General features: G+C 38.7%; 1 protein-coding gene across 1 annotated transcript in view; it reads left to right on the forward strand.

Moving 5' to 3' along the window:
- BDP1 (B double prime 1, subunit of RNA polymerase III transcription initiation factor IIIB) overlaps positions 1-15,639 on the forward strand; it is a 90,065-nt gene that overhangs the window by 6,910 nt on the left and 67,516 nt on the right. Inside the window, 6 exon segments of the mRNA XM_042447815.1 lie at positions 3,239-3,785; positions 6,775-6,884; positions 9,980-10,039; positions 11,018-11,158; positions 12,335-12,468; positions 14,292-14,386. Coding sequence (XP_042303749.1) covers positions 3,239-3,785; positions 6,775-6,884; positions 9,980-10,039; positions 11,018-11,158; positions 12,335-12,468; positions 14,292-14,386 — 1,087 coding nt within the window.

Below are 15,639 nucleotides of genomic sequence, written 5' to 3' on the forward strand. Positions count from 1 at the left end.
CCCTTCTCCTTCTGTGTCATGTCTTTTTAGATTGTAAGCCCGAGGGCAGGGAACCGTCTAACTAAAAAGCTGTGTAAATTTACAGCGCTTCATAAATAAAGGTTAATAATAATAATAAATCTTCCATGTGACAGCCCTTCAGATATTTGAAGATAGGGATCACGGTACTTCGGTTATTGTGTCTCAGTAAATAGTGCTAAGAGTACACACGTCATAAACTTTCCTGTGCTGTTTAGTTGTATGAGGATATTGCAAGTGTTTGACCTTAACATACGTACATAGGTGCGTCCACTGACTGGAATAAGTTAGCATGCATTGTGCAGTATTGACACTTGCAGTAGGGTCAAGCTCTTCTGAGATCTGGATCACTAGCTTGCAATGTACAATGATTTCAGCAGCTGAAAGATCAAGCACACTAAACTACCTCATGCATTGCATTAGAAAACATCTGATATTTGTGAACCTACAGTACAGTTTTATATAAACAGTGTTATATTTTGTTGATCTGTAATGCAAAACAGTAGGTTCTTGCAAAGAGATGTTGTCTCTTTAGAATTCTGTGCTTAATACTAATTTACAGAGATCTTAGGAGATACAGTGGACCCTTGTTATACGCTGGGGTTTGGTTCCAAGATCCCCTGTGGATAACAAAATCCGTGGATGCTCAAGTCCCATTAAATATAATGACATAGCAAAATGGTGTCCCTTATAAAAAAATTGAATATCAAGGTTTGATATTTAAAATTTATACTTTTTTTTGAACATTTTCAAACTGTGGATGCTTGAATTTGTGTATAAAAAATCTGTGTATAAGAAGGGCCGTCTGTATATGGGAGTAGAGGTTGAATATCCCTTGTCTGAAAATCTGAAATGCTCTAAAATCCAAAACCTTTTTCATGCGTGGCTAAGATAGTGATACCCTTGCTTTCTGATGGTTCAATGTGCACCAAGTACACAAAAAACTTTGTTTCGTACACAAAACTATTAAAAATATATAAAATTTCATTCAGGCAATCTGTCTAACTCTAAAATATTTATAAAAATAAGTGATTTTTGTGTTTAGACTTGGGTCTCATCTTCAAGATATCTCATGACATACATGCACATATTCCAAAATGTGAAAAATTCTGAAATCTGAAACATTTTTGGGCCCAGGCATTTCAGATAAGGTATACTCAATTTATACTGATACTATCTCTGCACTTGTCACACTGTGCAGCACTGTATGCTCTGGTGGTGCAGTGGTTAAATGCCTGTAATGCAGCCACTCACTCAAAACCATAAGGTTGCGTGTTCAATACTAGCCAGGGCTCAAACTCAACTCAGGCTTGCATCCTTCTGATGTAGCTAAAATGAGTATCCAGCTTGTAGGGGGCAATTAGCTTACAGTTGTAACCTGCTTAGAGGCTGTTCAGTTCAGTATGAAGCAGTTTATAAATGAAGCAGTTTTCTTGCTTGCTTTTATTAAAAAATTAAAGGTAGTCCACTTTGACATGATTGTCTAGTTGTGTCCAAGTGCAGGGGGTAGTGTTCATCTCTGATAATAAGCCAAAGAGGCAACTTTGTCAAAGATGGCCCTGTGGTCACGTAGCCAGCATGATTGCACAGAATGCTGTAAACTTTCCATCAGTGGTCCCTATTTATCTACTTGCACTTTTACATGCTTTTGAACTGCTAGGTTGGCAGAAGCTGGGACTAGTAATGGGAGCTCATTCCATCAAGCAGCGCTTGGGCCTCGAACTGCCGATCTGCCAATCTTGCAGTGGTCAAACTCAGCGCCCCAACACTATATTACTTCTGTTGAAAACCAGTCTTATTTGTTGGTATAAGTTAAAGCCTCCTGTATATGGAATTAAAAGAGCTAAAATGTGTTCCAGTACATTTAAATTGGTAAAGGAATCTCTAATAGTACTGAGTTGTATGGTATTGCAATTTTAGATAAGACCAGTGCATTAGTATTGCATTTAGTTGGTATTTGTCAAGTTGTTTTAGCTCTCAGGTGAATTATATTATATGCAGAAATTATATTTATCTCTATTACAGGGTTTTTTCAATTGCATAAAATGCTGGGCCAGGGTTCTAACTGGAATCTTTTTGTTTTTAAATTCTGTTTTCGGTCACTGAGTCTGCAATTGTAGTTACATATATTTCCATTTTATACATAGTTAGCCAGGAGTGAGTCTCAATTCATTCAGTAGAGTTTATGTCATAGCATCCTTCCAAGGTCGCTAAAATGAGTGTTGGTGGCAAATTAGCTTACTTGCTAATTAGCTTACTTGCTGTTCACCGCTATGATCTTTGGAATAGCGGTATATAAATAAAACAAATTATTATTATTACTATTATTAGATGTGTATGGTATTGCAGTGGAAGACTAGGACAGTGAGGAGTTGCTCCTTGAAGGTTGCAATCTGCTGTACTTTAAATAGAAGTAAGCTTGATTGAATTTAATGGCAGTTATGTCCAAGTCCATATGTATAGGATTAGGTTATAAGAATGCCAGAGATGCTTATTCATACAAAAGGTGATTAATTAACCCACTTGTTTACTGGAGTCACCAGCTGAAATTTTTTCTTGATGTTGCATCATCAGGTCATAGTAATATATTTTTCTGCCTGCAGATTATCTCATATTTTTCATACGAGTTCTAAATGTGACTCTAGTGAATCTGCTGATACACTGGTGCCTCGGGTTACGAAATTAATTCGTTCCGCCATTCCTTTCGTAACCCGAAAATTTCGTAACCCGAAACACTTTTCCGTTAGCACTGGAAAGCCTATAGCTGCACTTTGCAGCATTTGAATTTCGCGCCGAAATGAATTTCGTAACCCGAAAAATATTTCGTAACCCGAAACAGTTTTTGCCAATCCAACTTTTTCGTATCCCGGAAATTTCGTAACCCGATCATTTCGTATCCCGAGGCACCAGTGTATCTAAATTATCTTGTCTTGTCCCCAAGAACATCGCAGACCAATATTCAATATATAACTATTAGATTGCTAACAATGAACTCTATATATTTCAGAAGTTGACATAGATCTATAGTAAATAAGATGTAAAATGCCTGTATATTTATTGGATAAATTGTGATGTCTAGAAAAAAGGCAGCTCTAATATAGTATAGCTATAATATAGTATGATAGTTGTAATGATGTGGCAGTTAATTTCTTTCTTTTAAAAGTAGTTCAATAATTTTCTTTAAAATATTAATGAGATTTCTTTGTCTTGGAATTTTCAGAGATGAAAAGACCAGTGAAAGTGATGGAGATTGCAGTAAACGTATGGAGATGCTTCTCCAGAGAAGAAAACGAATATCCACTGTGCCCAACTTTGCTAAACCAAGAGTTACATCCCCATCTACACAACAAGCTGTCAACTTGGCATCAAAATATTCTACGAAACAAGTACCTCATCCCCCTACTCTTGGCAGCTCTGTGCTTCAGGAGACCTCTTCTTCTGAGAAAATTAATGTGGAAAATTCACCTAAGTCTCCTGCCCTGCCTGAAAAGAAAACACCTGTGCCGCAAGTACCACAGTTTTCTCCATTTAAAAAATCTGCCAGTAAAGAGCCAAGTACATGTGTTCAAAGAAATGATGAATCACTTCAGAAGAACACATCCTCACCACTCAAGGAGAGACCCACACAGGAAAAATTAATTCAAGATGAAACAGCACAGTCAAAATCTGCTCCAGCAAAAGAGAATAATAAGTGTTCAGAACATGAGAAAATAATGAAAACTCAGACGCTAAGAAAGATGCTTAAGGAAGAGTTGAAGAAAGAAAAGGTATAGTAATATTTTTGTGATAGTCTTATAAGGAAGATGCAGAAAGGAATAGAAAGAGATGCCTAATCTGTGCATCAAACTAAAGTGCAAAGCAGACCAGCATAAAGAGCCAAGCAGGGTGGTGTGTGGGCATGCTATATGCATGCCAAACACCCTAACACCGTTCCCCAGCCGGCATCACTCACCCTGCTGACCACACAGCAGCTAATATCATGGCGTTTCTATATATAGCACAATGTTTACCACAGAAATGGAGAAAAGCCACTGCCGCTGCCATGGAAAGGGCATCTTTTTGTGGTGGCATTTTGCTGCTTCTTTTTGGGTTGGAAAAATGCCGGATTGGGCCCACAGTGTGTGGTTACTGCGACCCCAATCTGGTGATCAAAGCAGCGGCATCAAGCTGCTGCTTTGGGATGTCTGTTTTGCCCCTAAGTCACATCCTTGGTCTCTTTGGTTCATGTTGTCTTTACAGCAGCTCACTAGGATATTAGATAGGAGACTTTTCAGATCTTACCTGGAAATGACAGAGATTGAATCTTGTACAGTATCTTTTGCACTGATTGGGGTTTATAGGTTATAAGAGGTTATAGGTTTTTGTCATGATAACATCATGGTACCCTACAAAATGTTGTTTGCTAAAAGCTCTTAGTTTATCAAAGTAAAAACTATGCAACTTTCAGCAGCATTGGGGTTGTCTGCATGGGCCATGCTCCTCCCTGGCCTCACACCGTCCAGTTCAGACAAATTAAGGTAAAACCCTAGGACCAGGAATTGACTCGATCTTGCCAGACTGGGCACAGATCTGGTAGATTTGTCCTTTAATCCAGGATAAACAGCCCTTACCCCAAGTTAGTTTGATCCCTGGTTTGCTACAGAGTTTCCTGGAAACTCCACGGCAAACCCCACCTGTTTATTTGGCCTCCTGTACTCCTTACCTTGCTGTGCTGTCACTAGTACTGAGAAGCCCTCTGTTGCCGTGTCTGACATGAAAACGGGGTGCCTGTCCATGTGGCTGCAGCCAGTTGCCCTGTTTCTGCACCAGACAAGGTGATGGGAGCTTCTCAGTACCAGTGATGGAGTGGCAAGGTAAGTAGTGTGTGCTGGTAGTGTGTGCTGGGTCAGCGATAGGGTATCAATCCAGGTGAACACCAGGGCCAGAATAGCACTGGCTCAGCCTGTGTTATCCTGACTCGTCTTCTCAGCACCATTGTACACTATTTCAGACTATAGGTTTAACTTTTATAAGACCAGAGTTCTACCAGTAAAGTAGATCTGAATCTAATAATGAAGACAGATATACAAGTAAATATATCAGTGATGTGCAGTGGATTGGCAAGTATTTTGCATTCCTAATTATTGAACAACAGGAGAGATAAAAGATTCCCAGTGCCCTCACTTATGCAGCTGAGATGAAGGAAGCTTGGCATAATCAGGGGCTGATTTATATGTGGAAAGACTGAGTTCTGCTCAGTTCTGGTAATGATTTTTTTTACAGGCTTATGATTGTTTGATTTGACCAAGGCTGTTTTTATGTCCTCAGCTTCCACAACAACTATTTTTTCTTTTTCAAAAAATATGAATTGCTTTTCCTGGAAGATGATAGAATTAGAGGTCTCATTTTAAATACTGTAGGTGATAGCCTACCTCCATAATATGTACACTAATCCCTTTAATTTTCAAACCAGAAATAGTTTTCTGACCACTTCTGATTATTTTTTGTACTTTTTGTTTGTACTTTTTGATAGTCAGTGCAGCCATGAAAGGCCCCCAGAGCAGAAATCTGGGTCTCAGATCTGCCAAAAGTTTCCTAGCCCTGCTTCACTTCTGCATATTGACTACAAATATCCTGTCTATTCTAAGGCTGCATTCAGAGGTACTTCCCCTTCCCTTCCATCTCCCTACAGCCCCCATACTTTCCCCAAACTGCTCTGGATGGTCCCCAACTCTCCACATACGAGGGCCAGGAGTAGAACTGCAGGAGCAGAGTAGTATCTGCTTTGCCATCTGTTTTAGTTAATAGATAGTTCACCATATGCTTGTTATCTTATAAAACTAAAACACCAAATGCATTATACTAAAGCTGCATTGGATTAATGACAATGATAAAATGAGCAGATGTGTCATTACGTTACAAAGTCATTTGTTACATCTATGGTTGCGTTTCAGGAGATTGTGCTAAAAATCCATGTAATCTTTTACTTCTATGTTTCATGCTCTTCTATTGAGCTCTGAAATGGATCCATAATTCTAAATATTGGGGGGGGGGGGGAGGAACCCCACAACCAACCAAACAGCTTGTAATTTTCTTTTTGTTTCATGAATACTACCATCCATCAGTTTTGTTCTGGGTGCTTACACTTTATCCGGATTTGGATGTAGGCATAATTGAATGTATTTTGACTTGCTCCCAAGTTTGTGTGTACTGTATAAGACTTTAGCACTGGTCATCATGGCCTTGCTTCATGTTCTTGCTTGGGTACAAAGAGATAATATCTGAAATAGTTTCATGAATGTTTGCCTTGTCCATAAGCATCTGAAAGACTGCATCCTCCCATAACTAAAAAGATATTCTGTTGCATATCACACCATCCAGAGAGGGAAGGGTTGTGAATACATGAGGCAGGACTTTCTTTGTTGCAGCACTTCAATTCTGAAACTCATTACTAAAGGGAGTCAGGCTGTCTTCATCCTTACTGAGCTTCTAGCTGGCTGCCAAGACTGTTTCATATGGCCTTTAGTCTTTAAAACCAGTGTTGCCTTTGGAATTATTTCAAATATAAACTCTTCTAAAAAAGGTTTAATCTGCTTTTAAAGAATGTTTTTACTTGTTGTAGATTGCCATAGTTAAATAGTCCTTGTGTATTTCTTCAAGGTATATATCTTCTAAATTGGAAAATTGTATCTAAAGCAACCAATTTTGTAGAAAGTTGTTTAAAGCTGAAGCTTTAACAGAAAAAAATTACCAACAAATATTACATTTTGTTTCTAGGAACAACGGAAATATAAATCCCCCGTAACTGAAAAGAACATACCAGAGGATCGTTCAAAAATGATTATGAGAGACTTCATATACTATCTTCCAGAAAACAATCCTATGAAGCAAGTATACATTTTCTCTTTGATTATAATATAAATTTATTTTTATTAACCTGTTTTGTCCAAATTCTGCCCTTTCCCCCAAAATCTCTGAGAGCGCTATACAGTCACCCCTCCAAGTCCATGGACTTGAAATCTGCAAAGGGGCGACTGCCATTAACCTCAGTGAGTTTATGCCCCGCATGCATGCACTCCAAAACTGTGGAACGGCCTGCTGGAAGAGATCCGTCTCATTACTACCTTGGATGCTTTCAAGAAGACACTCAAGACGGAGCTCTTCCGGCGGGCCTACCCATCTGAACTTGTTTAGGATATTCACCATCAAACCTCGAGGATAATTCTCTGTAAAAACTGCTGCGGAACGACAAGCCATCTCTAAGTGATATCATTACCACTGACATGATGTATTTATCAAACTGTTTTATAGAATTGTTTTATTGAACTGTTGTATTTTATTGATTGTATTGAATGTTTTTTATTTTGTAACCCCGCCTCGATCCGTAGGGAGAAGCGAGGTAATATAAATAAAATTATTATTATTATTATTATTATTATTATTATTATTCAAGCCTATGGGACTGGAATATGCACGAGTTCCAAGGGGCAACTGTACATTCTTCTTGCCCCTTTTGTCCTTTTAACAATCCCGTAATGTTGGACTGATATGAGGTGAATGGTTAAAGTCACCCAGTAGGCTTCAAGGCTAAGGAAATGGGGCTTTCAGTATCACTTAGAAATATTCCAAGCACATTTTGACTGATACAGAATTAGGTATATACCAGAATTAGCACCTGAGCCAGTGTGATGTAGTGGCTTGAGCATTGGACTATGACTCTGGAGACCAGGATTCAAATCCCTGCTTGGTCATGGAAACCCACCTTGGGCAAACCACATTCTCTGAGAGGAAGAAAAAGGCAAACACCATCTGATTAAAGCTTTCCAAGAATTTTTTTTAGGGTTGCCATAAGTCGCAAATGACTTCCAGGCACACAACAACATCTGAAAATGACTAGATTGGTCATTGTAAAAAAAAAAAAATTCCTTTCTGTATGCATCTTTCACATTAATATATATTCTCAGTTTCAGATACTGGTTTATTTTCTGCTGTGAGGAAGACCTATACAATTATTTCAGACAAACAACTGAAGCAATGATTAAAGGGTTTGATTGAACTTACTTACTGGATGATTCAAAGCTACCTAGAAGTAGATACTTTCCACCCACTCTTGCAAGACAGTACTTCATTATATTTAAAGTAGAGGAGGGAAATTCCAGCCTACTTAATCTGACCTGTGAGCAGTGCCAATCCAGCCCAGATCTGAGGATGCTCTCCTCCTCCTCAAAACTTCATCCTCTGTGTATTCGTTCTACCCCACTGACCCTCTGATCAGGAACAGAGTGGGAAAGAAACAATCCCCTTGTTATCTTCAATTGAAATTAACATTTGTGAAGAGCTAGAATGAATAGGAAAATCCTCCCTGTTACTCTGATATGCAATGGAGATAACCGTGGTGAATTTGCATTCTCCTTTCTGGGTGAAAGGTGGGGAAGGTGAAGGTTCCCAAACCCAAGCACTACCCACTGTAAAGCTCCTGTGACTGGAGGTTGGCTCTGTGTACAGCTTTTCTTCTCCCTTGCTTTCTCCTATGTGAGGAAAGAAAGGAGGAAGTAAAGTCACTTGGGCACGGGACAGACCGTCCAAAAAGGGCAGTCTCCTGGTGCCTAGTGTTGGTCCCTGGGGAAGCCGCAGCCTCCAGACCACGGGACTTCCCCGCGGACCAAAAAGAACCTGTGAAAAGCGGGTTCTTCTTGTGACGCCATTACGATGTTGCAGTGTGCCAGTGGTGCACTCACGATGTCGTAATGGCACCGCAATGTGCAGATGCTATGCGCCCAGCCCGTCATAATGGTGGCACCTGTCTGTACAGGGCGCCGCCATTTTGATGCCCTCGTTACGTGCAAGGGGCGTCTACAAGTGCTGCCCCTAGCAACCCTCGCACGTGATGAGGTTGTCCTTTTCAGCCCGTCTGGACTGGGCCTAAGGCAATACCTGAAGAGCAGGCTGAGGCCACTTTTCCAAGTGTGCATATTATACTTCCTTCCATTATATGAGGAAGATGAGAACAAAGCTAGGTTCTTGAATGCAGTACTGGCTAAAGTGTCAACAATCATTGTGGTTATGTCAGGAGGGTGAGGGACACCAGTGTGTCTTGCCCCTACCCAGCCCTTGTAGGTATGATAGGGTGCTGAATCATTCTGTCACTTTAAACTGCTTTTTGATCTTAATTCAAGGCACTGCTGACAGATACTTGTCGCTCATTTTGTTGAAACTCCACTCCCTGAGGAAGGAATGATTTTAATTAGCTTGATGTACTTTTATAGTATGAAAGGAAGAGTTTTCCTAAGGTGGTTTAATGTCTTTGGCTTAGTATGGTCATCTACAAAATGTGCCACTTTCAAAAGCTGTTGTGTTAATTATCATTAGGCCTATAGTATAGAGGTCAGAAGAAGTGCATCTCTCTGTGGTTTCCTGTGCTAAATGCCTTTAGTATTTAACAGTACAATGACAAGGAAATCGGGAGGAGGGGGGAGGCAAAGAAGACCACCTCAGGCACTCATTTACTATAAATAAATAAATTGTGGATAAGATGGCAAATCATACAGATAAACTGTGAGTAGAATCATGCACTATTGAGGCAGTCTTTCTGCTATGAAATGTATGAAAAAGATACAAAGTTTTGAAAAAAGATGAATTTATTCTTAAACATAGCCCATTACGTTCTGGCTTGGAAATATTTTTATGGCCTCCTTCAGGGAAATACAACTTTAAAATCAACCTGCAGAGAATGTCTCTAAATCTTATGTCTGGTAACTGAAGAAGGCCATAAAAATATGTTCAGGTTGAAAAGCATTGGGCTATTTTTTAAGAATAGCATCACCTTTTTTTTCAGCATCCTCTGACTTTTTCTCTTTTCCACCTCTCCTGTATTGGGTTTTACCAGTCCTCTTTGCTTTTTGCTATGAAATGTAGACCACATTTTTAAAGAGTTTTAAAAATTTAAATGATGAAGTGGAACTATGTTTTTAATATCTAATAGGTCTTCTTTGGTGGAAGAAAAGCGAACAGAAAAGACTGCTACAGTGACCCAAGCAAAAGAGTAATCTTTCTTTTCTTTTTTAAAAAGTAGAATTAGTGATAAGTGGAGTAATTCATTCAAAGAGGTTTTTAAAGAAAAATATTAGTTTAATTGAAACCCTGAACAGTTGTCATGGGGGTGTAATTTTAATTTTTGCTGAATAAATCATGCTGAGGGTAATACACTGCTGCAGGTAGTTGTCTTTATGTTCAGTACTCTGCTAGGGCTAGTTTTGGCCCTAATGCTCATTTGCTGTTAACCACAATTACGGGCTTTCCAATTTCCAACATTGCTGCTCTATCTCACAAGCCCTTTTCCTCTTTCATGGAGATTTCTCCCTCCCTTTACTCTGCTCACAACTGTTATATTTACATTGAGACAAACTGTGACAAATTGTAACTCTAGGACAAGACCCCTAATCCAGTATTCAACACCTGGTTTCAATTTCTGGGTTAGAAATGCTCCTGTATAAGTATGGAAATAACACTATAACTAATGGCCAGAAGAATTTGAGTGTAGGAAGTTAAGGGCTTGGGAGAGAGAGAACGCTCTGTCTCATGCCTAGTAGCTTCCTGGTAGTTATAATTATTAGAAAACAGACATTACATCTGTACTGACTCTTAATATCTTATTTGCTTTAGTGTCATACTGTAATATGGCCCATTTATATATTATATAGGTGCTGATGTATATATTTCCCTATAGTGGAGAGTAAAGATGAAACATAAAATGAGAGCTGTACAATTTATTTGCAATTATCCAGCTATTTTCTGAAGTGAATTCCTAAGAGGATTTTAAAAATAACATGCTTACTTTATACAAAAAGGTATAATGTAACTTTCTAAAAAAACAAACCAAAACACACTAACATTAGTCACTATGTCAGTGATACTGTTGAAAGTAATTTGGCTTGTAGTTCAGGAAGTACATAATAATTTATATTTATAAATGAAATATTGAATAGATTCTCCCTTATTTGTTTATCACTCCAAATTTCAGGTCTGAGGAGATAATTGCTGCTGATCATGAAGATGAAAATGAAGAAGATGAAGATAATGAAACGGGAGAGGAAGATGGCCCCCTTCTAGTTCCTCGAGTGAAAGTTGCAGAAGATGGTTCAATTATTCTGGATGAAGAAAGGTTAGATTTTGACTACTGATGTTTGCTTCAGAAGGAGGATAAACATTTATTGAACTGCTCAATGCAGACACTTTAGGCAAAGCCCCTCTCAATTAGGCAAGGAGCAGTACTATTTAGACACAAGCCTCTGTCTATTCCCATCTCTTGCCTTCCTTTCCACATCTGAAATCTCACAGGTACTGCTTTGGGAATTAGTTGCACTCAATTCAGAATGACCTACATCTGAGTATAACCTGCATTAGGCTTGATCCAGTGCATGAGTATGATGGAAGTCTTCTTTTTCTTCCTCTCTCTGTGTGTGATAGACACACACTCCTTTTTAACTTAGATTTGTATCTAAGAGTTTTAGCACCTTCATAAACATCTGCTTTCCTGCAGGGCCCAAGTCTTTTGTATGAATGAGAGAACTCTGCTTTGAATACAAACACAGGATCATATTGCATAAATGTACTCAGTGGATAACAAACCTCCCCAACAAAGCTCTGCTGTTTCCAGATGCTCTAAGTTTCACACCCCATCACTTGTTTCTGTTACAGTCCAGGCTTTTTTATGTTTTGTTGGTATCTATGCCTTTCCCCCAACTTGCATTGATCTATGACCATCACTTTGCAGTTGCTGCTAAGTCAGCCCAACATGGCGTGGTTCTTTTGGTGGGTGGGCACACCACAAAATACTGCTCCTCCAACTGTTCCCACTTCACCTTGTACTTTATTTCTCTGTACATGTTCTCAGTTGGCCTGAAAGGAGAGGTGATTAGCAGCAGAATGAAAGCGCAAAATATATGACATCAAGGAGGAAGAGATGAGGTGGGGCAGGCCACATGGTGATGGTAGCGAGTGAGATTGTTGTTTTTCTTCTGTCTCTGAAAAATGTTTTTGATCACCTAATGGGTAGATTGTCCATGAATGAGACTTTTTTGTTCCTTAAAACTATTTTGGGTGATTAGTAAACAGAATATTTATATTGTTGTCAGCATAGAAAGATAATATCAATTCCGTACTGAAGTTCAGTGTAAAACACTGATAACAGTCAAAAATTAATTATTTTAAAAATCTTACTAGGAAAACCATGTTGTCTTCACTTAATTTGTCTTCTGAGGCAGTTAATGTACTTGGTTATCATTGCTTCATCTTGATTTGTCTTTTATTTTTGAATATCCCCCAATTTCACATTTAGTTTAACGGTAGAAGTTTTAAGGACAAAAGGACAATGTGTGGTGGAAGAAAATGATCCCATATTTGAGCGTGGTTCTACAACAACTTATTCAAGTTTTAGGAAAAACTATTATACCAAGCCGTGGTCAGAAAAAGGTAGGTGTAGTTTGATGATGTATGTATAAAGTTGAGCGATTGTCTTAAGATTGGCTTTTGAACAGCTGAGCTCCTTAAGGCGTACTCAGCTGGGCAAAGCCTGTGAGTGAGTTGGAGGAGAAATGTTTGCATCTATTTCTTATTTACATCCCTTCAGTTTGTACAAAATTATAGAGTGTCAATTTATACAAACAATATTTTTCACAAGTTGGAAGGTGCAGACAGCAAGAAAAGGTTTGAGTGCTATCTGCTGCAATAAAAATATGGCACTACCTATTACAGAGTCCCAGCGTGGAATAGTGATTTTAGTGTTGGGTTATGACTCTAGAGACCAGGGTTCACATCCTTGCTGAGCCATGAACTCCACTGGTTAAACTTGGGCAAGTCACACTCTCTCAGCCTCAGAAGATGCCAATGGCGAACCCCCTCTGGAAAAACCTGCCATGAAAACCCTGTGATAGGATGGCCTTAGGGTCACCATGCGTTGGAAACTATTTGAAGGCACACAACAACAGCAACAAACCCATTAAAATATTTTTCCTTATATAGTTCTGACAATAGAATTAGATTAGTATTTAACTGTTTATTCTGCAGAAATCCAACTCTTTCACCCTTCAGATTAGAAATAGTGGAATGCTTTTAACAAAGTATATCAGCAGATTTAAAATTTAGTAAATCTTTACTAATTTGCAGTCTTTACTTTATCTTTATTGTGGTCTATGGCCAGCATTGTTCTACAGTCTGACTTGAGAGCGAGTCATTTAAAAACACTTTCCACCTAAATAAAAGACAAGCCAGTTTTCATTCAGCACACGCTTACCAGCTAGACTTTCCTCTGAAACTTAAAAGATTGGAAATATGATTCACTGAATTTTATATCTAGGCAATTCTTATTAAAATACACAGGAAAATATAATAAGCAGTTATAGTGCTGTTGTACTAATAGGGCCTGTAGCTCAGTAAAGGAACACATGTTTGCTTGTTTAATACCTGATATCTCCAGATAAAGCTGAAACTCTCTGTGAAGTTAAGCTGTGCATTGCTAGATAGTATAGACGGAGGTGGAAATCATGTAGCACTCCAGGTACTTTTGGACTGCAACCCCCAGCATTCCTCACCATTGGCTAAGGTGGCTTGGGCTGCTAGGATTTGCCATTCACTAATATCTGAGGGTTAGATGATTTCCAGCCCTGATATAGGCCACTGATTTGCCTCACTAGGCAGCTCCGTAGTATGCTATGTGATCTATTTTATAATACTACAGTATATAATAATAATAATAATAATAATAATAATAATAATAATAATAATAATTTATATACCGCTATTCCATTTGATCACAGTGGTGTACAACAATTGCAGTAACAATACAATACAAGATAAAAATTGCAATAGATAATTAAAACTTACAAAACAGTGCACAGTATACATAAAATCAACATTAAACTAAGCCAGCAATATACTCGAAGATGTTAATCATATAGGGGGGTCCACACATATCATGGAACATCAGGGAAGGCTTGAAACAAAAAGGTCTTCAGTCTCTTTTTAAAGAGATCCAGTGAGGTGGCGGTTCTGAGCTCCTCGGGGAGGGTGTTCCAGATCCCAGGGGCCAAGATGGAAAATGCCCTTTGAGAGGTTGACCTATATCTTGTAGAAGAGATCCTCAATAAACTCTTTCTTGATGACCTGAGTGTGCGGGGTGGATTATATGGGGATTATAAAGATGATGCTTTTATACTCTATTTTATATGCCCCTTATGAGGTTAAAATTGATATACTCTGAATAGTGATTGCTTTAAAAGTGTTTTTTTTCTTTACAGAAACAGACATGTTCTTCTTAGCTATAAGTATGGTAGGGACAGACTTTTCGATGATTAGCCAGCTTTTTCCTCACAGAGTAAGAACAGAGATTAAGGTAAACATTTTAAAATTACTAAATAAATATTTGGCTGTGTATGTAATATTTTATAATGTTCCATTCAGTATTAGAACAGATAATTGGAACTAAGCTTGCTTCTATAAGCAAATTATCAAAGTATATACTGTGTAGATATTGCATTGCAATGGATGAAACACATTGTATAGATCTATTTCCATTTGGCTTCAGGCCCAGTTATGGGATACAAATGACTTTGGTCACATTGGTGAATGACCTTCTCTAGGACCTGAACAGAGGGACGGTGTCCCTTTTGGTTCTGCGTGACTTCTCAGTGGCCATGGTATCTTTCCGTGCTACCTTGCTTGGATTTGAGTTGGAGCATTGTTTTACAGTGGCTTCATTCCTACCTGGAAGAATGAAGCCAGAAGGTGATGCTGGGCTACTTTTGTTTGACTGCTTAGCTCTTGTCAATTACTGTCCCATAGGGTTCTGTTTTGTACCCCATGCTATTCCACATATGCATGAAACTGCAAAGAGAAGTTGTCTGGAGTTCTAGTGTTTGATACTATCACTAGGCTGATGACACCCAATACACACTCTCTCTCTCCTTTTCACCTCAACACAAAGAAGCTTATTCATTTTAAAAAAAACACCTAAATATTGTTCGAATCAACAGAACAGAATGAATGATCATAGAATCATAGAGTTGGAAAGGCCATCCAGTCCAATCCCCTGCCATGTAGGAATACACAAAAAAGCACTCCTGAGAGATGGCCATCCAAAGACCTCCAAAGAAGGACACTCCACCACTCACCGAGGGAGTGTGTTCCATTGTCAAATAGCTCTTACTGCCAGGACGTTCTTCCTAATATTTAAGTGGAATATCTTTTCCTGTGGTTTGAACCCATTGCTCTGAGTTTTATTCTCTGGAGCAGCAGAAGACAAGCTTGCTCCATCCTCAATATGACGTCCCTTCAAATATTAAAACAGGGCTATCATATCACTTCTTAACCCACTCTTCTCCAGGCTAAAAAAACCGAGCTTCTTAAGTCTCTCCTCATAGGGCACGGTTTCCAGACCTTTCACCATTTTAGTTGTTCTCCACTGGATAAACTCCAGCTTGTCAAGATCCTTTTTGAATTGTGGTGTCCAGAACTGGACACATTATTCCAAGTGAGGCCTGACTAAAGCAGAATAGAGTGGCACTATTACTTTCTATGATCTAGACATTATACTTCTATTATTATTATTATTAACCTTTATTTATGAAGCGCTGTAAATTTACACAG

The sequence above is a fragment of the Sceloporus undulatus genome, chromosome 2, assembly GCF_019175285.1.
Source record: "Sceloporus undulatus isolate JIND9_A2432 ecotype Alabama chromosome 2, SceUnd_v1.1, whole genome shotgun sequence".
Classification (NCBI taxonomy): Eukaryota; Metazoa; Chordata; class Lepidosauria; order Squamata; family Phrynosomatidae; genus Sceloporus; species Sceloporus undulatus.